Genomic DNA, 27,120 nt, shown 5'->3' on the forward strand with positions numbered 1-27,120 from the left:
TCCAAAGTCCATTAAAGACAACGGAAAGACTTACACTGACTTCAGTGGGTTTGGATCAGTCCCTAAATGCAGAAGGTTTTCCTAAAATAAAGAACAACACATCCAGATTTCCTGCAGAGTTTAGTCAGGAATCATGCATGCTTTCTATGATCTTTCTAGACAGATGAAATTTGATTTAACTCCGCCCAATTGTGATTAGGTATTAAAGTATGTGTACTGAGGTCCACGTGAGATTTTTAGTGTAGTAAGAATCAACTGGGAAGTATGAGCCTTAAATCTGAATGTAATTTCTTTTGGAGGCTTAAAAATAATTTTTATTCCATTTTCTTTGTGGCTTCAGTAAATATTGTAAATAACTTGAAGGTGGGAGCTTCTTACCTGTATCTCCAAGTTCATAGAGTGTAAACCCATCTACATTAAGATACGCTTGGAATCTCTCTCGGTTTATCCAAGATGATAGATCACCATCTTCATATTCTCCAAAATGGAAAAATTGAGAATATTAACACCAGCAATTCAGTAAGAAAATTGCTAAATGGTTAGGATGGACAGTAAGTGCAGAAATATATGGCTGTATAAGGTAATACTCTACCTTCCACTTCTGAAGATATGGGTTAAAATCTTAAATGGAAAAAAAAGTTTGGTGATTTCATACATTCCTCAAATGTTTCGAAGGGGCATGACTGACAGCCTTTTCTTCAGAAAAGCCCAGGAGGGAGAGTAAAAGGCAAGCAACATGGTGCTAGCAAAAGGCAGACCACTTTGATTATGTGTAAATTGTAAATATGGAATTTTCTTCACTGTAACGTTTTAAGTACTTTAAAAGTCACCAAAAATTACCAGTTTTATTTGCAATTAAAGACTTTGTTTTCTCAAACCACAAAATCTATTTTCGATATATCCACGATACTGTTGATTGCAAAAGGCAATTATGATGCAGTAAGTTGGCAAAAAGGAATGGTTAACATCCTCTAAAATTTAGAAATGAAATTACAAAATAAAGCAGTAAGGACACAAAAAGAAACAAAGCTGTGACCTAATATGGACTTAAAATACAATAAAATTGCATACAAAAAAAACACATGGTGAGCTGAACAACAAATATTTGGACACAATCACACAGAATGAGTCATATTGGGAAACTCTAACGTCGACTATTAAGAGGTTAATGCTTCCGGATATGACTAATCAAACATTTGTTATGACGTGAAGGGTACAGCTAACTTGAGATTTTAAAAATAGACCATTTTTGAGTTAACGAAGCACCCTTCATTTCCTATACCAACTCTCAAAAGTTCTTTATGCTGAAACATGCTTCCCTCCTTCCTTGTTTGTTCAGATAAGAAAACAAAATAAAACAATGGCATAACAGTATTATAACAAACTTTTAAAGTGAATTTATTATGGAAAATGAAAATGAAAAAGAAAAGGTATGGGAAAGTTCATTCCCAAAGGGTAATTTCTTTACTAGTGAATAGTTTCTCTTGAGACTATTAATTTTTTTTTTTTTAGCTTAAACAGTATTAATGTAATGGTTTCAAACATTGAAACAGGTTTTAACTAATAAAACAATAGCAAGTAAACATTAACCCTCCTAAGACTGTCATTTTCCAGAGGACCCAATAAATGAATAGGTAGGAGGATATAATGATACATTTATGCCCACTATCTCACTCAAATAGGTTTATAGCAGAACTACAAATTTATTAAGGGGGTAGTGTAGTCTAGTGGTCAGGATGCTAAACTAGGAATCAGGAGATATGGTTTATTCCTGGCCCAGACATTAAACCATTATGTGACCCTGGACAATTCACTTTACGACAGTAGAACCCAGTTTATCCAACACTTCGTTATCCAGCTCTTCGTATTAACTGAAAAACCGGCGTGCACAGGTCCAGAAGCACGCAATATCTCTGTTGGCTGCTAGATAGAGCTGCTGCCTTGCACTTTTTCCATTCTCTGGATTATCTGAATTTTTGATGATCTGATCTGGCCCTGGCCCCAATTAGATTAAACAGATTTCTGCTGTACTTTGTGAGTGTTTCCCCTCTCATTCTTTGTCACCTCTACTTAGATTATGAGCTCTTTGGGGTCAGGGACTATTTCTTAATATGTTTGTATAATACCTAGCACTGGTACCCTGATCTCAGCTGAGATCTATAGGTGTAAATGTAATACAAATAAATCATAATAATTAATAATGTAGGCACATTTATAAAACAATCATCTAAATGAAGTGATAGTCCTATTGCACAACTTTTTGGCCTCTATATTAAAATTGCTTTTATTATATCAATGTATTTTCTTTAAGAAACATGAGACATCACAGCTTGAGTAAAATTTACTTAGACTAAAATTTAAAAAGACTGCCAGCAGTGACAGGAGCTCCATGCAGCTGGACCCTACCACCTGTGCAGAGACCCACTGATGTTTGGCACAGATATCTGCATGGAACTGCTTGAACAGTTGGGTTTAACTGTAGACATTAAGTAACTAGTACTTCTTGGCTTTGCTTTTTCTTTTGCTTTGTGGCAAAGGTACACCAGAGCCTATTTTTAACTAAATGGGACAAGGAAGAAAAAACGTTTTATAAATAGGTCCCTATAACAAATGATGTTTTAGTTACACTAGATTAAGGTAAAATATAGCCTAATAGGGAGGGCATTTTAGGAATATTTTGCTTGTTTTCCTACCTTGTTATTCTATGAGGTAGGAGGACTTAAATAATTGCATAGGGAATTGAAGAAAACCTAATCCCAGATACTTACTGTTTAGATATCTTTGAGAATATCTACTGGATAATGAAAAAAAGCCCTCTAAAGCAGATATAAATGCATATGTTGCTAACCTATCTAGAGTTATTCCAAATGAGAATTTATTGTAAAATAATTAAAAGTAAATTTGTCAAATGAAAGACAGATATTATTATTTGAAGAAGTTCATTTTGGATTTCTTTAACCATTCACAGTTTTGTCTAAACATTCTTTTGATACAAATCAATAGCTGATTTTGAAAATACTTCACTGCTATATTTCTATGTGGCCACTCATCTGGTCTACACTGTTTTGGTGCTTTATCAACACAAATTTTAAAAAAGGCATCTTAAAACTAAAATTATACTTTTCAACAATTTTTCATTTCTGTGCTGACAGCAGAAATTGATAAGATTAACCCAGTGCAGTTTAAACTTGTAAAGTTTCAGTTTTGGTTTCCATTCTCAAATAGGCTTTTGGGGAAATCCGACCTCCAAGTCTAAGCCAATAAAACAAGCACACGTAAACAGACTATTTCATTTTGGAGGAAAGCACAAAGAGGCAAAGCATTAAGGCAAGCAAAAGATTTTCATTATCCTCATCAGAAATGTCTCATTCCAGTCTACTATTAATCTTATGGTAAGTGAATATTTAAATTTATACTTTGCCAGTATGAGATAGTGAAATAAAAAAAAAGATAATTTTATGTTTTTTATTTCTGATTAAAATAAAAAAAAAGTGTGCTCCTTTCTATGTGTCAGTCTAGGAATCTAACTTTAAAAAATGTAGGTAATATTTTTCCATTTAAAATTTCAAAATTAAAGTTGACTGTTGTCAAGACCATCTGCTAAAAACAATTAACACATTTTAAACAGCTGAATAAGGAAAAATGTTTTCTGAGTTTTGTTTGTTTGATTTAAATAAACCCGAGCACTATTAGGAAAAATGTCAGGTTCAGTAGATGCAGAAATGTCAGACAATCCACTAGTTTTATTCATAAATTTATGCTTTTTTTAGGCTAACTTCTCAAATGCATTGCAGAAAAAGCATGGATATAACTATTAAATTCAAGCTACCAAGTCAAATAATGGAAATACAGCTCAAGAGTGAAGATCAACAATTAATAGACACTTTAAAGAAGATTCACTTTAGTCTTCCTTGTGGTATCCAACAAAGGGAGACCACAGTCACTGATAGAAGACTGCTGTCTTATATGTTTTTAATCAAGAGAATGACTAGAGTGGATATATGGACATCTGCTCATTTAATCAAAAGAATTATCCTGCAAATATCAGAGGCATTATGTTCTTCCACCACTGGAAACAAGTCTATGAAACAAACCATGATTACCACCAAACGAAGCCATGCACCTATCAAGAAGTGATAAAATACACTGGCACAGTGGTAAGAAAAGTAGTGAAATAAAAACATAGGGTACTGGAAATGGGGTAAGTGTGCAAATACATTTTTGGGAGTTGGGATTTGAACTAGTTATCATATACCCTTTCCAAAATTCAGACAACCATAGTTAATACCATTGAGGATAGCAACAACTTTATCTAGAACAATCTGGAGGAAGCATTCATGGAAACTAGCAGTGGCAATGTCTCTTGAATAAAAGCCTAAAGAATTCTGAATAAAATCGGTGTGCAGACACCCTCAAGTTATCTCATGTATATTATAAAACACTTACCATTTTATAGCACTTCTGCTCCTCCTTATTGTTTTCATGTAAACAACTGACATTATTTTGCAATGTGAAATTTCTAACTTTTTTCCAATGTTTACAAAAATAAATGTTTTTTAAAAATAAAGCTAAAAAGTATAAATCTGTTCTCTTTCCTGTATATTTTTTTGATTTATTAAAGAAAGGTTACCATACCAGTTGTTTTGCAACACAAGTTGGTCTCACAGCTGAAAACTACTTTTCACACCCTGCCCTCCCCTTCTCTCCCCACACACACTTGTAGAATATGTTATTAAGTCTAGTGGATTGTCACAATAAGTTATAGAGGTCAGTCTGGCCACGGTGGGGGAGCAGGGAGACTAATGTATTTTACAGAAAGACATTCCAAGTTACTGTTTAACACCATTTAACATGTACAGAAAGATGTTAATACTGATAAAAATAGTATTATAATTTATTCTTCTAATTATAGGTTATTACAAACTCATTTGATTTTACTGAATTTACAAAGATAAAATTATTTTTACATATACAATACTAGTGGAATATGATAGCTCACATACTTTCTTTTGATTACTTATTTAATTAAATGAAAATGTCAAGCTAATTAAGGAAACTCCTAAGAAATCTCTTTTTGTGAACCAGTGACATCTTTAAAAACATAGTAAACAAGGGAGATATGGCCAGCCTGACACTGCTACAAAGGCAGTTTGATGTGTACATTTTAATTTCAGGGCATACACAAAAATTTGAGGCATTTGAGCAAGTTATTCCAACTTGTTCTTTGATAGAATATTTGATAGGAGTCTTTAATTACAAACATATACAAATGGAAGGTGGTAAATCTAGAAACCGTGTCATCTCACAGAACAGAACACCTCCCCCTTGTGCAAGACATCAATGTAGTACAGACATGACTTATCTCAAGAAAATAAACTTTTTAAGATGTTTATGTTTTAGAGAGAGGCTGGCTGTGTAAAAGAATGTGGGGATGTTCTTTATTTAGGATATTCAAAAGAGGAGAGATCCTTAGGATGTGTTTTCAGAGCCATAACCTAAATCACGCCCCCCCCCCCCCCGCCTTTGCAAAGAAAATCTTTAGTTTAAATCCACACAAAGAATTTTAGAAATATCCTTGTTGAAACTGATTTATTTAATAAACATCCTGAAGTCTTCATTCTTCAAAAGTTAAGGAAAACATTTATTGATGGGAAGTATTTTGCAGAATATATTGGTTCCTTCAACACGCAAATGAAAGCCTTTGTTTTCCCTCAAATGCTTCAGATGGCAAAAGCTTCTTCTGAGATGTATATCTGTGAATATTTTGTACCTACAGTAGAACCTCAGAGTTATGAATATGAGAGTTACAAACTTACCAGTCAACCATACACCTGATTTGGAACTGGAGGTATACAATCAAGCAGCAAAGCAAAGCAAAAGGAAAAGAAAAAGGAAAAGGAAAAAGCAAATACTGTACAGTACAGTACTATGTTAAATGTAAACTACTAAAAAAACAAAGGGAAAGTTGAAAAAAATATTTGACAAGGTAAGGAAACCATTTCTGTACTTGTTTCATTTAAATTAAGATGGTTAAAATCAGCATTTTCTTCTGCACAGTAAAGTTTCAAAGCTATATTAAGTATTAAGTCAATGTTCAGTTGTAAATTTTTGAAAGAACAACCATAACGTTTGTTCTCAGTTACAAACATTTCAGAGTTATGAACAACCTCCATTCCTGAAGTGTTTGTAACCCTGGGGTTCTACTTCAAATGCAAGTCTTCATATAATAACACCCTGATATCAGTATCTGAATATTAATACACTTTATGTTTGATGTTATAACTGAATAATAATGTAAGAAGCCATGTGAATATGAAATACTTATATGAATTGGAGAATTAACTAGTTATCTGTCAACTTTTAAGCAACTTCTTTACCAAACTCAAGAAGAGATAAAAATCCCCCCCACCAAGATTAGATTGGTAAGAAGAGACAACACATTCTCTGATGACAAGTTAAGTTCAAAGACGCTCTTTAAGAATCACTTACGTTTAAACAGACCATTTTAAGAGCTGAAAGATCTTTTTATAGGACATAGGAGCATTTGGGCTCACTTGAATTTCAACTCATATTACACCCTAAAAGAACCAAAGGGATCTCTCAGAAAATAAACTGAACAGAGTAAAAACTTTATCTTCAAAGATGTTCTAAGAAATTCCCACCAAAAAGACAAAGGCAATATAATCCTGAAGTTGACTGAATTACAATTACAATGCATTAGGAGATCGCATATTCATAAGCTGAAGATTCATAAGCCACCAAGACTATCCCCTGAAGCGGACAAACAAATGAAAGGTGACAGAAGCTGGTATATTAATTTACTGGACCTCTTGAAATATGTGCCTTTCTCCTTCAGTGAGACTGTGGAAAAAGTATAAATTCCTCTCAATTGAGACATGCACTCCTCAGGTTATAGGTTTTTATTTTTTAATCCCTAATCATATTACATTTACACTTATACCGCTCTTGAACCATTATAAAGTCACACACTCTTACACACACTTAAACTCACAGCACTCATCTTGGCACACCCTGTTCATCTCATCACATCTTCAAGACAACCCCTCGATAAGCAAGCAAACAGCAGCAACAAGACAGAAAGAAAGAAAGCCACTACATTGAATCAACACCACCTTCCAAACCCAGCACTTCTTCACCATGACTCCATTACTGAAACTTCAGCATCACTTGCAAGAGGAAGTTTGCAAAAGCACTGTCTAGAGAGTAGATTTAATATTTAATATTTCTTGTTAATTTTAATGGAATACTGAAGTGCTACTGTAATTTAAGGTATTCCCAGCTTCTCCTGTTAAAAACCAGATTATTTAGACTATGTACTCCTGGGGAGGAGACGTGCTAATCTTGGTAAACAAATGAATAGTGGGATTTAATTTGAAGGTAAAATTCTTAATATTTAATTTGCCTGCCTCAAGACTGGTCCTTAAATGGCTTCTTTTCAGTAAGAATTAAAACCTTCAGTTTCACAGAATTTAGTTAAAATCACTTACATTTGCCCATTTATAAACTGTGTAGATTATCCATGCTAAACCAAATAAGATTCGCCAATCTTTCAAACAAAGTTTCTATAATATGTTTTATTTATTCATGATCAACTAATACAGGACTCTGCTGATTTTGGGAATAATGTACTTTGCTCTTATCTCAACTAGAGAAGATTGTGCCCACCAGAGCATATCTTCTCTTGAGGCGTAATCTCTGTTGACAGATCTCCACAGAGAGACGTACAGAAGAGTCTGTAGTGGAAGTAACCATTATTTATTGCTTGTGCTCTGTTTTTGTTTCATTTTGTTCAATTATTGTCTTCCTTTCTTTCTCTTTCTTTCGTAATAAAACAGTCACAGTCTGTGCTTGTCTTTAATTGTGATGTCCCTTACAGCCTGGTAAAAATCTAAAATAGTATGAGTCATATCCCTGAACTGGCATTGAGACAATTATTAATATCTGGCCTAACATTTCTCGTTTCTCCAGACCTCAAGTTTTAGTAATTTGGGGGATAAAATTGCGTGGCGTTCAACACCTGAAAACATCCTTTCTAGCTACCACAGCTTATAGTTTTTTGTATTACAACCGGTATCCCCATGACTGCCTATTTCACCCAGCAGAAGCAGGAGGGCAGGAAGGTGGGTGGGAGATAGCTATTATATCTTCTGTGTTGATTTCTAGTCTCATCCTCTACAAATACACTAGCAGGAGCAGTAATGCTGTCCAGATACTTCCTAAACCATCTATACACACCACCCCATGACAAACTACTACTCTACTTATGTAGATTTCTAAGGGAATCAACTTCTGTAAAAGTTTTAAGCCTGATGCACCGCACATTTTTTGGGAACAAAAAAAGTTTTAAATTAAATTTCGGAACTCAGATCATACAAAGAACATTACATTTTACATGAGGTCAACTACATTTAAACCTCAAAAGGGACAACATATAGTCAGCCAAATTTTAGCCTTGCTGATAGTAAACTACTGAGGTTTCAAAAGAGATAAACTGATGTCCCCATATGTACAGTGATTTCAGTACAAGGATTTTAACAAACAAATCTTTGCTGTTTCAGACTGCCTAGGAATAACAACAGTTACAGTACCTACCTTTCCATGACTGTTGTACTTCCAGATGTGTTGCACTTGTCCACTCCACTTCAGGCGTGTGCACAACTCAGGCACAGCTGTTGGAGATTTTTCCCTCAGCAGTACTCGCTGGGGCAGCGCAAGTGCCCTCCGGTGACTTGCACTACTACACGCAGCCATGCTGCCCCTGTCCCCTACCCCCAGTTCCTTCCTACCAGAAAGATTCAGTGAGGGGAAGGAGGGTGGGTCATGGATGGACAAGTGCAACATATCTAAAAGAACAACAGTTATGGAAAGGAAAATAACCATTTTTTTTTCTTTGAGGGATTGCACATGTCCATTCCATTGTAGTTGACTCACAAGCAGTTCAAACTGGAGGTGACTCTAACTGAACAGAGACTGTAGGACCACTCATCGAAGTCTGGAATCATTTCTAGATTAACAAGAGACGGCCTTGTGAAACAGAAACATACAGTCTGATGACCAGGCTGCCACCCTACAAATGTCCAGTATGGGTACATGAGCCAGAAAGGCTGCAGAAATTACCTGTGACCTGTTTGAGTGACCAACTGCTTTACCTGGCAGTGCAATATTAGCCAATCAGTAGCATCAACAAATAGAGATCCAACTAAAAAGCCAAAGCTCCAACATCTGTAGTGTGGAGCTTCTCTTCCCCTTTACTGGAATGTGGCTTTGGAAAGAAAGCTGATAAATTGTTTGAATAATGTGAAGATTGGAACCTATGTCATTGAATTTTGGGTGACGGCGAAGGAAAACCTTGTCCCTAAAAAAACAACTGTACAGGGAGGCTCTGATCCTAAGGCTCACAGCTCCCCTAGTCTTCTGGCTGGGGTTATAGCAACCAAGACAGCCACCTTCATAGACAGGTGTACAAACAAACAAATCGCTAGCGGTTCAAAGGAGAGATCCACCAACTTTGCAAGCACTAAATCTAAACTCCACTATGGAACCAACTTGTGAACCTGTGCGTATAATCTGAGCAAACCCTTTAGAAATCTGATGGACATGGGATTTGAAAAAACTCATTGGTTATCCCTGGGAAGATGGAAAGCTGAGATAGCTGCCAAATGGACTCTGATGGAACTAAGAGCTTACCCCTGTTTTTTTCAGAAACATAGGATAGCCCAAAACATGGCAAATTGGTGCTTGAGCTGAGGGGAATACTTCTGTGTATGGACCAAACGGAAAAATCTCTTCCATTTAGCAAAAAAGTAGACCTAGTTGAAGGCTTCCTACTATTTAGCAGAACTTCCTGCACCCCATTAGAGCAAATTCATTCAGAGTTTGACAGCTATGAAACATTCAACCTGTCAAGTGGAGGGCCCGAAGATTGGGATGAAGGAGGCGGCCGTGGTCCTGAGAGATCACATCCACATCTTTCAGGAGAGGCAGCATATGTCTGACGGACAGGGCTAATAGACTCAAAATCAGGGCCACACTGAGGCTGTTAGAAAAAGGTGAGCTGAATCGTACTTGACTTTGGACAGAAACAGAACCTGAAGGAAAGCATACAGCAGGCATTTTGAACAGGATAGGAGGAAAGCAACTGTCAGTGAACCCAGGCTGTGACCACTCAGGAACAAAAAATGACATTTTTTGTTCGGTCTTGTTGCAAACAGGTCCAATTTGGGGAGTGTCCCACCACTAGAAAATGGACAGGGACATATCTAGGCGAAGAGATGACTTGTGGTGACCTGAGAATGACCTGCTCATGTGGTCTGTCCGTGTGTTTTGAACTCCTGGAAAGTAAGCAGCTCTCAGGCTGATAGAACTGGCGATGCAGAAATTCCAAAGGAAAATCGCCTACTGCCATAAGTTTTCAGAACGCCCTTCCTCCGACTCCACCACACTTGTTTACACAGAAGATGGCTACTGTGTTGTCTGTGAGTTTCAAAAAATTCCGCCATTTAATATTCTTAAGGAACGCCAAGCAAAATAAATGCATGGCCCAAAGTTCCCTGATATTTATATGGAGACTTATATCCTGAAAAGACCAAAGGCTCTGAGAGTCTGAAAGGGACCTAAATGAGCTCCCCAATTTAGACCTGATGCATCTGTGACCAGAGTGAGCGACTCCTGTCATAGGGCAAAAAGAACACTCTTGCAAACATTTGCAGTTTCTACCCACCAGTCAGAGAGGACAAGACCTGAGCAGGTATTGGAGCTACCATGCCAACATGATGATGGGTCAGTGAGTACACCGAGGCCAGCCAATCCTGTAGTTCTCTGAGGTGTAGCCTGGCATGCTGCACCAAGTTTGAGGCAATTTTGAACCACAGTGAGAGGATGCACCTTTAGATCTAGAGTGGTCACGATCCTAAGCTGTAAACCTGTGGAATATAGCTTCCTGCTGAATAGGACTACCTTTTTTCCTTTTGGGGTACAGGCCTGGTGTCCTAGTCTCTCCCTTCCATTAGCAGCAGTGACTACCAGGGATCTTGGATGATGGTGGTTATAAGAAAGCTCAAATCCTTGTGAAGAGACCGAATATCTTCTCTCCACCCTTTTAGCAGTGGGAGGCAAGGAAGATGGGGGTTGCCATAAAATTTTGACAGGTTCCAGGATAGCCTCATTAACTGGGAAAGCTACTCTGGAGGGCCTTGCAAAGGCTAAAATGTCCACAAGCCTGTGTGACCTTTCTGGCACCTCTTGTAGATGGCTATACAGAGCTGCAACCAACCTTCTCAATAAGTCTTGATGAGCACTGAAACCATCGGGGGGAGAGAAGTAGATTCAGTCACTACTGCCTCACTGGGTGACATAGCACCCCGCTATGTGCAGGCCATTGATCCTTAGAGTGCTAAGTCTTGTGGCAGACACTACTGTGGGCAGGAACCCCACTGGGCTGCTGGGCATGCTCAGGTAAAGACATGAATGATCTGACCTTGGAGTCTGATGAGGAGTCCACTTCCTCAGACCACGGTGACTCCTTCAGTTCCAGAGAGACCTGTTTTGAATTTGGAGATCAGGGTTCTGCGGGATCACTGCTGAACCCTACTGAAAGGAGACACAACTGTAGAAGTCATCGGTACTGAACAATGTTCTGGGGCTGTTCTGTGGGAGCGTGCTCTTCCAATCCCGGTACTATGAGAGATTTCTGAACAGCAGGGGAAACCAGCACCAATAGTTAAGCAACTCTCTGGCTTCCTCAAAAGCTTCGGGTATAGATGGCACTGGAAAGGGCTCCTGAGTCTGTGATACCAAAAGGTGCACCAGTCTTTTGGGAATTAGCCTTCATGGGCTCCAGATTCAGCAGTCCCTCTTGGCTTATGGACTGTGCCTGGGTGAACTTCTTTGATCATGCCGCCAAGTTCTTGCCTCTGCTTGGTACCTTCACTGTAGACTTTGAAGGCCCCAGTACCGAGGCTTCAGAAGACTTAAGTTGTTTCTTCTTAGATATCGGTGACAAGGATCTGCCTCTGGACTCAGTCAGAACATGGAAGCACTCCTAACAGACTCAGATGTGCTAGATACTGTAGCCCATAGGACTGGCTTGCTAGCTTAGCCTTCATTATATTCAGCTGTAACACAAGAAACCTGCAGACCTGTATCCTGTAAGACATTAGCTTAAGCAAGTTAGCAGAAGTTAGCATAAGCGTGTTTCAGTAGGCCTGTAAGCTTTGGCATAGATAGATATTCTAACAGTTATCCTCAGAGTTTGGGGAACTCAGTCTAGCTTACTCAATGGTAGAAGCTGGAGCTTAACGGTAAATACCTGCAGAAACATGGAAACAATAACCGTAAACTGGCTTAAGCAAGAAGTGATGGGTATGATAATGAATTAAAGTGGTATTAATACCTATTAATATAGGTTGACCTCAGGATAAGTACACCTCAGTATTATGTGAGTGAAAAGAATAAATTTGGGCATGGAGGAATGAGCAATAGCATGAATATTCAATATGGTGCTCAGGTCCTATAATAGGGCATACCACCATGTGGAGAGGAGTCATTTAGCATTTGGCGGCTTTCCATCATTCAACCCCTCAGCTCTACTATCAATCTTGGGTAGTGAGTAACTGGAACCATTGGATTCATTTGGCATGCCAGTACTCTACCTGTAACATGCAAGAGTACATTCGAGCAAAAAATGCAAAGTCAAATTTCAGTTGCTTCTATCTTTACTACATTTATCGCAGCTGAACAAAATTCTCACTCCAGTGCTTTATTTGTTCCGTTAAAAAAATCAGACTTACATAATAGAGATATAAACAGCAATTCTCCCTTTCTCTCCTTCACAAAGAAAAGATTATCCAATATAAACCTGGTCAATCTTTTTTAAAATTTCTCCTTCAAAAAGAATGCCTGTGTTTTGATTTCCCTCAAATATACTTTGAGTATTTTGCCTGTAGGTGAACAGTACACACTTGTACTTACCATCATATACAAAGTAAGTTCCATCTTTGAAGACCACAACAGCAGGCAATTCAGGCAGTGTCACATACTAAAAGAGTGAGAGATGACTTTTAATCATCCCATGGATGATTAAGACAGGCATTTTAACTGCACAAACCTTAAACTCACCAGTCTGAAAGTAAAAAACCCCTCAAATAATTAAACAGGACACTTACATATTCTCTCAGCCTTGTTTATAACATAGAAGCTTGGAAACATACTCCCTTGCTTCCCCTTTTAACAATTTTATCTTTTTTACATTCCAACTTTAAAAAAAAAAATCTAATTTTATGTGGAAATTACATTTTTGTTTAAATTTCCAATTTCCTAATTGATATTAGTACTTTCTCCAGCACTAGGAACTATATTTCTTATTCAAATGCTGATGCATTCAGTGAAGAGAAAACAAAAGGTTCTTGTACATCCTATTAAAAAATGTTTTAGGAGGATGAGGTTAGTTTGACAAAGTTGTGGATTTTTAACAAGACAAGTATTTTAAATCTCTGTCTCTCCCACAAACAGGTGGCAATTTTAAAACAAAAAACATTTTCAAAATAAAAATGATGACATCCTTCTATCATACCTGAGAAAGTTAGAAACCCAGTTCTTTTTTGGCTTGTTTTACACTTCTTGGCCCCATTCTCTGTGCCCCAGGAAGCTCCACAAACGGCAGAGGTGACTAAGGCTGTCTGGGGGCTGGTTTGGTCCCTGGCGTAAATTACATCAGACTCATAAATCGGAGCTAGCAGCTTTAACTCTACCTTCACTACTCTGCTCTAGAGCAGAGGTGGGAGTTGTGAAATAAAATAGCATACAATAATGAATTAGTGCAAATGGGCAGGGTTAAAGTTTGTGAGAGCACCTTAAGTGAGAATTACATAAAATTTACACTCACCTGTTTTACAATTTGCTTATTTCCCCGTAGGATATTTTAAAAAAAACTATACCTACTTGGCTCTTCTGCAGTATACTTGTGATCAAAATATCTCATAGGGCTTGGCTTTACAAATGTTAAACCTCAAAGCACTTGTGACTATATTGTAAAGTACATACAACTACAGCAAAAGAAGGTTAGGCTCTTAACCAAGTAACCTAATTTTCAGAAGTGCCATCCACCAATAAATTCCACTGAGGCTGATAAAAACTGCAAATGCTCAGCACCTCCAAAAATCAAGCCATAGGTAAATAAATATAGATTTAGAAACCTAACTTTAAAGAACATTTTTTGAAAATCTTGGACAAGTGACTTATCAAAGTTGTTACAGCGAGTCAGTGGAACAGCCGATAATACAGCCACAGTCTCCGGACTCCAGCCTCTAGACAACACTTGCCTTATAACGTCAGGAAAATAATGACGTAATGTGGTTTCTCTAGCATTTTGTATTTACAACCAATTTTATTGGAGCAATAGGCTCAGTAGGTTTTAAACAGCTGTTTTATAAAAAATAATGCTTTTATTAAAGATACACGATTTTTCAAGTCATGCAATCTCAAGTCATTTAGCATTGCAGACATAACCCCTTGACAAAACCACACCATATGGTTTTTATACACTTCTTTATGCTAGTAAAGTAGTATAACATTCAAATCCCATTCCCTAGTATCAAGAACATAAAACTGCCCTTTCCCAGCTACAAATGCACGAGACTTCCCGCGTCTCAACTCCTCCTTGGAAAACCTGATTAGTACAGTTTGGCTTCCTCGGGGTTTGTCACTGGGACTCAGACAGCTCAGTTAATGAGGGACAACTGAGTATGAGTATTGGGCTTTTGCACCTGTTTCTTGGGTGGTACTTTGAAGCATCTTGGGAACCCATTTCTGGGCTGGAGTTTGGGGTGAGAGTTCCTCCTGTCCTTTCCATTCCAGGGACCATTTTTCCTCCCCAAAATCTGCTATCTATTCCCACTAGAGAAGAAAGCATGCACAGATAATTTTCAGCATACTATATTCTAAGGTTCTGAATTTATTTCTTCAATTTTGTCAAAAGCTACTAGTCCTCATTAAGGATTCAGTGAATGGCAATTCTGATTTTGTTTTCAAAAAATCATTAGTTACTAGCATAAAAATACAGCTCTTAAAAAAAATGTATTTCAGAAATGGTTATATGTAAAGTCTGGAATAACTCAGTTTTGGGTCCAAAATCAGTTTTGATAAATTAGATGATATTGAAACTAAGATTATAACAAACTGTGTTCTGCAATCCTACTTATTCTATTTAAGTTCCTATTGCACCTCAATGCCTTCTCTGAAAAAGTCACGTGGTCAGTGCAAAACAGGACCGCCTGATCAACCTAACAAATACTGCAAGAACAAAAAAAATGTGTAAAACTTTTCAACTGTATTTCAAGCTATTATAATGAATAATTTGATAGGATTTTTCCCTCTTTTAAAGACAGAGGTTTTAATATTGCTGGTGATCAATATGCTAACACGTATTTAGAAGGTAACAGAGTATTCCGTAACTGTAACTCAGTTCCAAATCCATGTTTTCTCTATGAGATTCTTTATTTAGAAATAGTTATTCATTAGAGTGATTACTATTACTGACCAGTTTTCTGTAGTGTTTGAGGTCAGAAACAGCAAGAATTAAAAGGCTACGGTTGTGCTAAATACAACTTGAGGAAGTAGAGGTTGAAGTATCTGATAAAGTGAATTTACCTCAGGTAGCACCTCTTCTGAGGCAGAAAAAAAGTATGTATAGACAATTAGTTCTGAAGCAACTTCTATGTATTTCTCCTGCAAAAATACAAACAGACAAGAGACATTTTTTAAAAATTTATCAAATCTTGGTACAAACATTAACAGAAAAAAGTCTATCAAAATACAAACATTTTCTTCTACTTTTTTAAAAGTAAAATATAAAAAGATAATGTAACAAAATTAGAATAGAAAGCTTACCTGTGGCTCATCTGCACTACATGGCTAAACATGCCAGTGTAAAATGATGTAGCTATGTTAGGGGCATCCCTTTTATAAGTTACAAGGTGTAGAACAAGTTGTAGTACACTGGGTGTAGAACAAAAGCTAGGCAAGTAATACTGTTCTGAACCATGGTTCAGTGCCCGCATTGTTCCATTCAAACTAAGAAAAAAAAACTTGACAGACCTCAACAAATCTAACTGGTTTATTTGGAGTTGTATTACAGGAGTATTCTTAGACAAAGACCATTTGAATTTTCTGTATTATGTTCATTTTATTTTGGCAGTACATGGATCTTAAACCACAAATAATGTCTACTAATAAGTAGGGCTGTTGATTAATCACAGTTAATTCATGCGATTAACTCAAAAAATTAACGGTGATTAAAAAAATTAATTGTGATTAATCACACTGTTAAACAATAGAATACCAAATGAAATTTATTAAATATTTGTGGATGTTTTTCTACATTTTCAAATATATTGATTTCTATTACAACACAGAATACAAAGAGTGCACTTCTCACTTTATATTATTTTTATTACAAATATTTGCACTGTAAAAATGATAAACAAAAGAAATAGAATTTTTCAATTCATCTCATACAAGTACTGAGTGCAATCTCTTTATCGTGAAAGTGTAACTTACAAACACAGATTTTTTTTGTTACATAACCGCACTCAAAAACAAAACAATGTAAAATTCCAGAGCCTACAAGTCCACTCAGTCCTACTTCCTATTCAGCCAATCACTAAGACAAACAAATTTGTTTAAATTTACAGGAGATACTGTTGACTGCCTCTTACGGTATGTCTACACTACGGAATTAGGTCGAATTTATAGAAGTCTTTTTTTAGAAATCGGTTTTATATATTCAAGTGTGTGTGTCCCCACAGAAAATGCTCTAAGCACATTAAGTGCATTAACTCGGCGGAGTGCTTCCACAGTATCGAGGCAAGTATCGACTTCTGGAGTGTTGCACTGTGGGTAGCTATCCCACAGTTCCCACAGTCTCCGCTGCCCATTGGAATTCTAGGTTGAGATCCCAATGCCTGATGGGGCAAAAAACATTGTCGCGGGTGGTTCTGGGTACATATCATCAGGCCCCCGTTCCCTCCCTCCCTCCGTGAAAGCAAGGGCAGACAATCGTTTCGCGCCTTTTTTCCTGAGTTACCTGTGCAGACGCCATACCACGGCAAGCATGGAGCCCGCTCAGGTAACCGTCACCCTATGTCTCCTGGGTGCTGGCAGATGTGGTACTGCATTGCTATACAGCAGCATCAACCCCTTGCCTTGTGGCAGCAGACAGTACAGTACGACTGGTAGTCGTCGTCGTCATGTCCGAGGTGCTCCGGGCCACGTTGGCCAGGAGCGCCTGGGCAGACATGGGCGCAGGGACTACATTTGGAGTGACTTGACCAGGTCATTCTCTTTAGTCCTGCAGTCAGTCCTATTGAACCGTCTTATGGTGAGCAGGCAGGCAATACGGATTGCTAGCAGTCCTATTGCATCATCTTCTGCCGGGCAGCCATGAGATATGGATGGCATGCAGTCCTTCTGCACCGTCTGCTGCCACCCAAAGATGTAAAAGATAGATGGAGTGGATCAAAACAAGAAATAGACCAGATTTGTTTTGTACGCATTTTCTCCCCCCCATATGGGTGACTCATTCCTCTAGGTCACAATGCAGTCACTCACAGAGAAGGTGCATCGAGGTAAATCTAGCCATGTATCAATCAGAGGCCAGACTAACCTCCATGTTCCAATAAGAACAATAACTTAGGTGCACCATTTTTTATTGGAACCCTCCGTGAAGTCATGCCTGAAATACTCCTTGATAAAGCCACCCCCTTTGTTGATTTTAGCTCCCTGAAGCCAACCCTGTAAGCCATGTCGTCAGTTGCCCCTCCCTCTGTCAGAGCAACGGCGGACAATCGTTCTGCGCCTTTTTTCTGTGTGGACGCCATACCAAGGCAAGCATGGAGGCCGCTCAGCTCACTTTGGCAATTAGGAGTACGTTAAACACCACACGCATTATCCAGCAGTATATGCAGCACCAGAACCTGGCAGAGCGATACCGGGCGAGGAGGCGACGTCAGCGCGGTCACGTGAGTGATCAGGACATGGACACAGATTTTTCTGAAAGCATGGGCCCTGCCAATGCATGCATCATGGTGCTAATGGGGCATGTTCATGCCGTGGAACGCCGATTCTGGGCTCGGGAAACAAGCACAGACTGGTGGGACGATTCCCAGTGGCTGCGAAAATTTCGCATGCGTAAGGGCACTTTCATGGAACTTTGTGACTTGCTTTCCCCTGCCCTGAAGCGCACGAATACCAAGATGAGAGCAGCCCTCACAATTGACAAGTGAGTGGCGATAGCCCTGTGGAAGCTTGCAACGCCAGACAGCTACCGGTCAGTTGGGAATCAATTTGGAGTGGGCAAATCTACTGTTGGGTGCTGTGATGCAAGTAGCCCACACAATCAAAGATCTGCTGATATCAAGGGTAGTGACCCTGGGAAATGTGCAGGTCATAGTGGATGGCTTTGCTGCAATGGGATTCCCTAACTGTGGTGGGGCCATAGACGGAACCCATATCCCTATCTTGGCACCGGAGCACCAAGCCGCCGAGTACATAAACCGCAAGGGGTACTTTTCGATAGTGCTGCAAGCTCTGGTGGATCACAAGGGACGTTTCACCAACATCAACGTGAGATGGCCGGGAAAGGTGCATGACGCTCGCATCTTCAGGAACTCTGGTCTGTTTCAAAAGCTGCAGGAAGGGACTTTATTCCCAGACCAGAAAATACCTTTTGGGGATGTTGAAATGCCTATATGTATCTTTGGGGACCCAGCCTATCCCTTAATGCCATGGCTCATGAAGCCGTACACAGGCAGCCTGGACAGTAGTCAGGAGCTGTTCAACTACAGACTGAGCAAGTGCAGAATGGTGGTAGAATGTGCATTTGGACGTTTAAAGGCATGCTGGCGCAGTTTACTGACTCGCTTAGACCTCAGCGAAACCGATATTCCCACTGTTATTACTGCTTGCTGTGTGCTCCACAATATCTGTGAGAATAAGGGGGAGACGTTTATGGCGGGGTGGGAGGTTGAGGCAAATCGCCTGGCTGCTGGTTATGCGCAGCCAGACACCAGGGCGGCTAGAAGAGCACAGGAGGGCGCAGTAAGCATCAGAGAAGCTTTGAAAACCAGTTTCATGACTGGCCAGGCTACGGTGTGAAAGTTCTCTTTGTTTCTCCTTGATGAAACCCCCCACCCCTTGGTTCACTCTACTTCCCTGCAAGCTAACCACCCTCCCCTCCTCCCTTTACTCATTGCTTGCAGAGGCAATAAAGTCATTGTTGCTTCACATTCATGCATTCTTTATTCATTCATCACACAAATAGGGGGATGACTACCAAGGTAGCCCAGGAGGGGTGGTGGAGGAGTGAAAGAAAATGCCACACAGCACTTTAAAAGTTTACAACTTTAAAATTTATTGAATGCCAGCCTTCTTTTTTTTGAGCAATTCTCTGTGGTGGAGTGGCTGGTTGGCCAGTGCCCCCCCCCACCGCGTTCTTGGGCGTCTGGGTGTGGAGGCTATGGAACTTGTGGAGGAGGGCGGTTGGTTACACAGGGGCTGTAGTGGCAGTCTGTGCTCCAGCTACCTTTGCTGCAGCTCAACCATACACTGGAGCACACTGGTTTGATCCTCCAGCAGCCTCAGCATTGAATCCTGCTTCCTCTCATCACACTGCCGCCACATTTGAGCTTCAGCCCTGTCTTCAGCCCGCCACCTCTCCTCCCAGTCATTTTGTGCTTTCCTGCACTCTGACATTATTTGCCTCCATGCATTTGTCTGTGCTCTGTCAGTGTGGGAGGACAGCATGAGCTCAGAGAACATTTCACCACGAGTGTGTTTTTTTTTTTTTCTTTCTAATCTTCACTAGCCTCTGGGAAGGAGAAAATCCTGTGATCATTGAAACACATGTAGCTGGTGGAGAAAAAAAAAGGGACAGCGGTATTTAAAAAGACATTTTATAAAACAGTGGCTACACTCTTTCAGGGTAAACCTTGCTGTTAACATTACATACATAGCACATGTGCTTTCGTTACAAGGTCGCATTTTGCCTCCCCCCACCACGTGGCTACCCCCTCAACCCTCCCCACTCCCCGTGGCTAACAGCGGGGAACATTTCTGTTCAGCCACAGGCAAACAGCTCAGCAGGAACGGGCTCCTCTGAATGTCCCCTGAAGAAAAGCACCCTATTTCAACCAGGAGACCATGAATGATATCTCACTCTCCTGAGGATAACACAGAGAGATAAAGAACGGATGTTGTTTGAACACCAGCAAACATACACTGCAATGCTTTGTTGTACAATGATTCCCGAGTACGCGATACTGGCCTGGAGTGGTAAAGTGTCCTACCACGGTGGATGAAATAAGGCTGCCCTCCCTAGAAACCTTTTGCATAGGCTTTGGGAGTACATCCAGGAGAGCCGCGAATGCCAGGGCAAATTAATCCTTTCACATGCTTGCTTTTAAACCATGTATAGTATTTTAAAAAGGTACACTCACCAGAGGTCCCTTCTCCGCCTGCCGGGTCCAGGAGGCAGCCTTGGGTGGGTTTGGGGGGTACTGGCTCCAGGTCCAGGGTGAGAAACAGTTCCTGGCTGTCGGGAAAACCAGTTTCTCCACTTGCTTGCTGTGAGCTATCTACAACCTCATCATCCTCATCTTCCTCATCCCCAAAACCTGCTTCCGTGTTGCCTCTATCTCCATTGAAGGAGTCAAACAACACGGCTGGGATAGTGGTGGCTGAACCCCCCTAAAATGGCATGCAGCTCATCATAGAAGCGGCATGTTTGGGGCTCTGACCCGGAGTGGCCGTTCGCCCCTCTGGTTTTCTGGTAGGCTTGCCTCAGGTCCTTAAGTTTCACGCGGCACTGCTTCGGATCCCTGTTATGGCTTCTGTCCTTCATGCTTTGGGAGATTTTGACAAAGGTTTTGGCATTTTGAAAACTGGAACGGAGTTCTGATAGCACGGATTCCTCTCCCCATACAGCGATCAGATCCCGTACCTCCCATTCAGTCCATGCTGGAGCCCTTTTGCGATTCTGGGACTCCATCATGGTCACCTCTGCTGATGAGCTCTGCATGGTCACCTGCAGCTTGCCACGCTGGCCAAACAGGGAATGAGATTCACAAGTTCGCAGTTCTTTTCCTGTCTACCTGGCCAGTGCATCTGAGTTGAGAGTGCTGTACAGAGCGGTCACAATGGAGCACTCTGGGATAGGTCCCGGAGGCCAATACCGTCGAAATGTGTCCAGAGTACCCCAAATTCGACCCGGCAAGGCCGATTTAAGCGCTAATCCACTTGTCAGGGGTGGAGTACGGAAATAGATTTTAAGAGCCCCTTAAGTCGAAATAAAGGGCTTCATCATGTGGACGGGTGTAGGTTTACATCAATTTAACGCTGCTAAATTCGACCTAAAGTCCTACTGTAGACCAGGGCTTATTTACAGTGTCACCTGAAAGTGAGAACAGCCTGGCACTTTTGAGGCTGGCGTTGCAAGGTGTCAAGGTTCCTCCCCCACTCTGAACTCTAGGGTACAGATGTGGGGTCCTGCATGAAAACCTCCTAAGCTTACTTTTACCAGCTTAGGTTAAAACTTCCCAAGGTACAAATTAATTTTATCTTTGGAATAACCACTGCCACCACCAAACTCTAACTGGGTTTACTGGGAAACGTAGTTTGGACACGTCTTTCCCCCCAAAATCCTCCCAACCCTTGCACCCCACTTCCTGGGAAAGGTTTGGTAAAAATCCTCAACAATTGGCTTAGGTGACCACAGACCCAAACCCTTGGATCTGAGAACAATGAAAAAGCATTCAGTTTTCTTACAAGACGACTTTTAATAGAAATAGAAATAAATAGGAGTAAAGGAATCACCCCTGTAAAATCAGGATGGTAGGTACCTTACAGGGTAATTAGATTCAAAACATAGAGAATCCCTCTAGGCAAAACCTTAAGTTACAAAAAAGACACACAGACAGAAATAGTCATTCTATTCAGCACAATTCTTTTCTCAGCCATTTAAAGAAATCATAATCGAACGCATACCTAGCTAGATTACTTACTAAAAGTTCTAAGACTCCATTCCTGTTCTATCCCCAGCAAATGCAGCATATAGACAGAGACCCCTTTGTTTCTCTCCCTCCTCCCAGCTTTCGAAAGTATCTTGTCTCCTCATTGGTCATTTTGGTCAGTTGCCAGCGAGGTTACCTTTAGCTTCTTAACCCTTTACAGGTGAGAGGAGTTTTCCTCTGGCCAGGAGGGATCTTAAAGGGGTTTACCCTTCCCTTTATATTTATGACACAAGGTATTTATGTGCCAGATATGCTAAACGTCCATATGCCCCTTCATACTTTGGCCACCATTCCAGAGGACATGCTTCCATGCTGATGATGCTCGTTAAAAAAAAAAAATACATTAATTAAATTTGTGACTGAACTCCTTGGGGGAGAACTGTATGTATCCTGTTCTGTTTTACCCACATTCTGCCATATATTTCATGTTATAGCAGTCTCGGATGATGACTCAAGACATGTTCGTTTTAAGAACACTTTCACTGCAGATTTCACAAAACGCAAAGAAGGTACCAATGTGAGATTTCTAAGGATAGATATAGCACTCGACCCAAGGTTTAAGAATCTGAAGTGCCTTCCAAAATCTGAGAGGGGAGAGGTGTGAAGCACGCTTTCAGATGTCTTAAAAGAGCAACATCCCGATGAGGAAACTACAGAACCCTAACCACCAGAAAAGAAAATCAACCTTCTGCCGGTAGCATTTGACTCAGATGATGAAAATGAACATGCGTCGGTTCGCTCTGCTTTGGATCGTTATTGAACGGAATCCGTCATCAGCATGGAAACATGCCTTCTGGAATGGTGGTTGAAGCATGAAGGCACATATGAATCTTCAGGGCATCTGGCACATAAATATCTTGCAATGTCGGCTACAACAGTGCCATGTGAACGTCTGTTTTCACTTTTAGGTGACATTGTAAACAAGATGTGGGCAGCATTACCTCCTGAAAATTGTAACCAAACTTGTTTGTCTGAGCGATTGGCTGAAGTAGGACTGAGTGGACTTGTAGGTTTTAAAGTTTTACATTGTTTTATTTCTCAATGTATTTATTTTTTGTACATAATTCTACATTTCTAAGTTCAACTTCCATTACAAAGAGATTACACTATAGTACTTGTATGAGGTGAACTGAAAAATTCTATTTATTTTGTTTTTTACAGTGCAAATATTTGTAATAAATATATAAAGTGAGCATTGTACACTTTGCATTCTGTGTTGCAGTCGAAATCAATATATTAGAAAATGTAGAAAACATCCAAAAATATTTAAATAAATGGTATTCTATTACTGTTTAACATGCGTTTAATCGTGTGATTAATTTTTTTTAATCGTGCAATTATTTTGTTTTAATCACTTGACATCCCTATTAATATGTATTAGAGCAAAAAGGACACACACCATAAAGGTACATATGCACATTATGTCAACATAATGGAAGTGATACAGTGAACAACAGTAAGAGTTTTAGAAATTTTCTGAGGATTTTGTTAAAATGAAGACCAAATACACAGAGTTTCTTTCCACCTAACTAAAGTGAAACTTACTAAGATGTAGCATAGAACTTCAGTATAAAAAAAAAAAGATCATAAAACCTATCACATTAACAAAAAAATTCTCTCTTCAGTATAACTGTGCCACACAGTAAATGCTACATTAAATAACTTTTAAGTTTTAAACTTTTAAGTTTAACTATTATGAATGCATGCCTTATGCCTCAAAACAACAAAAACATTTGGCATATCTAAGGTTAAGTATAATTTTAAAATACTGTTTTACATTATTAGGACTTCGGAGTCCCACGACACAAAGATTACAAGAGGAGAGACAGCACTCAGATCTAGAGATTACCAGCATGTTTGGTAAATGTCTATAAACACATACATTAAGATAAAAAAAGTGTATATATTATGCCATTATCAAAGTAGTTCTAAAATTAGAGACTATTCAGCTTCTTACCTACAACTATAATCTCTTTAAAATATACAATTACTTTCTCACTTTTTTAGGAGAGATATGCATAAGTCACTTTTAGACTGCCTCTATAAAGATCAAAAACAAAAAACAAATGAATTTAATGAAGTTTCAAACCTTTAAAGGAGATTCCCCACCAACATACAAAAAAAGTACACGATGCCTCTTGTGCACATGTTCAAACATTTGCTGGCTAGGAAGTGGCCGGATAAGAGGCCTGGGGAAAAGGGAAATATAAAGAAACATTCAGGGTTTTTTTGAAAATTCAAAGAAAACATATACGCTCATCTAAATTGTACAATTCTGACTGCCCATTCCACAAGTCTAAACTTGAAAATACTAGAACTCTATTTAAGAACAGCAAATAGTGACTGCTGCTACAGTGCAATGGAATTTACCAATTATATCAACTCTTAGTAAGAAGAATTAAACAGCAATCCTGACACTACATACAAGCCTTATTTCTGAAAGAGGCATAGCAACTCGGGAATATGGGTTTTGTAAGTGATTCTAGTTTGGAGATTACCGGTATTCATAGACTACTGGAAAGTACGGAAAAGCAGTTTAGGTCCATGTCCCTATTTTTATGCTCTAAACCCCAGGTAAGTGAGAAGAGAGGAAATTTGAATAGTCCCAAGCAGAAACTGTTCTCTAGAAGATTCTGAGCTCGTGTGCCAAGGTTGCAATTATCCGTATGGGGGGAAATCCATGGTGGCAATTTTTTTTTTGGGGGGGGGGGGGGAGAAGAGAAGAAGCCACAATTATTTCCTTTGCTAGATTGCTAATTGTCCCAATAAAACTTCATATAAAATCCCCCTCCCTCCACTTTTTTTTTTTTGGGGGGGGGGGGGTAAATGGTGAAATCCTTGTTAATGCTGTATTAAATTTAAAATACAGTCTGCGCATTACTTAATAATTTATACAACCCACAGAATTAATTTGCCGCTATTTCTCCATCTTCCTGTAAGTAATAGAATAAATACTGCATCATCCCAGGAGAGCTGACGTGCGACAGCTGAGAAAAAATAATTTTCTCAATAGCTCAGTTTAACACCAGTGACTCTTTCACTATTCAAAAACATTTCATTTTAATTTTATAATTAAAAAATAAAACTGAGTGGCAGAAAATGAGCTTCTAACTGATATAGCCCATATGATTAGATATAGTGAAAGACTACCAACATCTTAACTAAACATACTTTTTCACAACTGCAGAGGTAAATCTGCAAACTATATATGGTGGGGCATTTTTAAATCTCTCTCTGACACCTTAAGCAGTATCTGTTCCAAAAAACAAGTGCAGTCTCAATGATCTATTTCAGGCATTGCATCATTCTGCCTAATGTAACTTGTTCAGTAATTAATTGCTAATGTTGCATCATTACTGAAACCAATGTCAAAACAAATTAAAAACTTAACTACGGAGTTTAAGAGCAATTGCATCAGAAACACTCACGTTACATATTATCACTCTATAAAATCTCTTACAACCAGGTCAGCATAGCTAGCTTCAACAGGCTGCTCTTTCTGCAGGCAGTGAACAAAGCAGGCGGCTACCAAACAATGTTATAAGGGAACACTGCGCAACTTTAAACAAGCATGTTCTCCTATTGATCAGCAATGTAACAACGAAACAACGTTAACCAGGATGACGTTAAGTGAGGAGTTACTGTATTTTAAACAAAAGGAAGTATTTCTTCACATAACGCACGGTCAACCTGTGGAACTCCTTGCCAGAGGATGTTGTGAAGGCCAAGACCATAACAGGGTTCAAAAAAGAACAAGATAAATGCATGGAGGATAGATCCATCACCAATGACTATTAGCCAGGATGTTCAGGGATGGTGTACCTAGTCTCTGTTTGGAAGAAGCCGGGAATGGGTGACAAGGGATGGATTACTTGATGATTACCTGTTCTGTTCATTACCTCTGGGGCACCTGGCATTGGCCACTGTTGGAAGACAGGATGCTAGGCTAGATGGACCTTTGGTCTGACCCAGTATGGCCATTCTTATGTTTTGTGTATACATTAAGACTTCCACTATGCAAAATTATAGACGGGAACTTAGATGGCTTGCACTTAACACTTTCTCCTGTCCTCCAAACCTGACCTATACAAACACTTGCATTAGCCTAAAAAACAACACACAAATGAGAAACACTGCACTAGACTATGCCACAGACTTCCCCTCACTGAAATAAATGACTACTAAATCAGATGGGGTAAAGATTATGTTACCTCTTGTAAAGGTAAATTAGAAAGTAAACTTAATCATCATTTTAAACCCAATAGGTTCTAAATGTCTCCACTAACCAGGCTGTAGGAGGCAGGCAATACAAAAAAGTTTTGCAGAAAGATTGATTAGTAATCTGTATTTACTGCAAAGACACTGTCTTTACTGAGGAGTCCACTCACTGTTTAATACGTATTCCATTACTGAATGACCCCCAACTCACCTCCCAGCATGGTTAGTGGAGGTATTTAATCTATTTCTGGGCTTAACTCAATTTTCTTTACAGTTCACATCTAATTCAAACTATAATAAATGAACAAGATGGAAGCCACTGATTCTTACAAAGTATTGTAAGAATAAAAGACTACATTAACAGGTCAAGGACATTTCTGTCAAAGAAGCCCAGCTTTTGGCTCTCCTTTGAAAAAATCAAATGGGGCAAATTCAATAAAACCATGTAAATCACTGGTATCTTCAAAGAAGATTATGAATACTTACCCTGCTACTCTGTTAGCAAATTCAATTATATCATCTTTGGTTCTAGGTCCTCTATAGTTGTATGCCAAGTCACCTTTTAAGCTAGAGGGGAAAAAAAACAAAATTCTGAGGAATTGTTTCATTATCTTTGTTTATAACTAAAATAAATCAGTTAGCTGAATATGCAAAAACACAGCTTCCCCATATTTCTAATATTCAATTATTAGTAAGTGCTGAGCAACTTTATTTTTCAACACATTAGACAAAAGAATCAATCTTTAAATAGAAAAAGTAGCTCAGTGGAACAGTACAATATAATCAGAATGAGGGAGGAAAAAAATCACACCACACTGTT

At 39.2% G+C, this 27,120-nt stretch overlaps 1 protein-coding gene across 2 annotated transcripts in view; it reads right to left on the reverse strand.

Annotated features, from left to right (window-relative positions):
* TMX3 (thioredoxin related transmembrane protein 3) overlaps nucleotides 1-27,120 on the reverse strand; it is a 61,473-nt gene that overhangs the window by 15,767 nt on the left and 18,586 nt on the right. For both annotated transcript variants that reach the window (XM_084619745.1, XM_084619746.1), the window contains exons 6-10: nucleotides 26,787-26,867; nucleotides 24,172-24,271; nucleotides 15,667-15,744; nucleotides 12,991-13,057; nucleotides 379-477 (exon numbers count right to left, since the gene is read on the reverse strand). In XM_084619745.1, coding sequence (XP_084475871.1) covers nucleotides 379-477; nucleotides 12,991-13,057; nucleotides 15,667-15,744; nucleotides 24,172-24,271; nucleotides 26,787-26,867 — 425 coding nt within the window. The remainder of the gene's footprint in view (nucleotides 1-378; nucleotides 478-12,990; nucleotides 13,058-15,666; nucleotides 15,745-24,171; nucleotides 24,272-26,786; nucleotides 26,868-27,120) is intronic.

The sequence above is a fragment of the Lepidochelys olivacea genome (assembly GCF_965140295.1).
Source record: "Lepidochelys olivacea isolate rLepOli2 genome assembly, chromosome: 2".
Classification (NCBI taxonomy): Eukaryota; Metazoa; Chordata; order Testudines; family Cheloniidae; genus Lepidochelys; species Lepidochelys olivacea.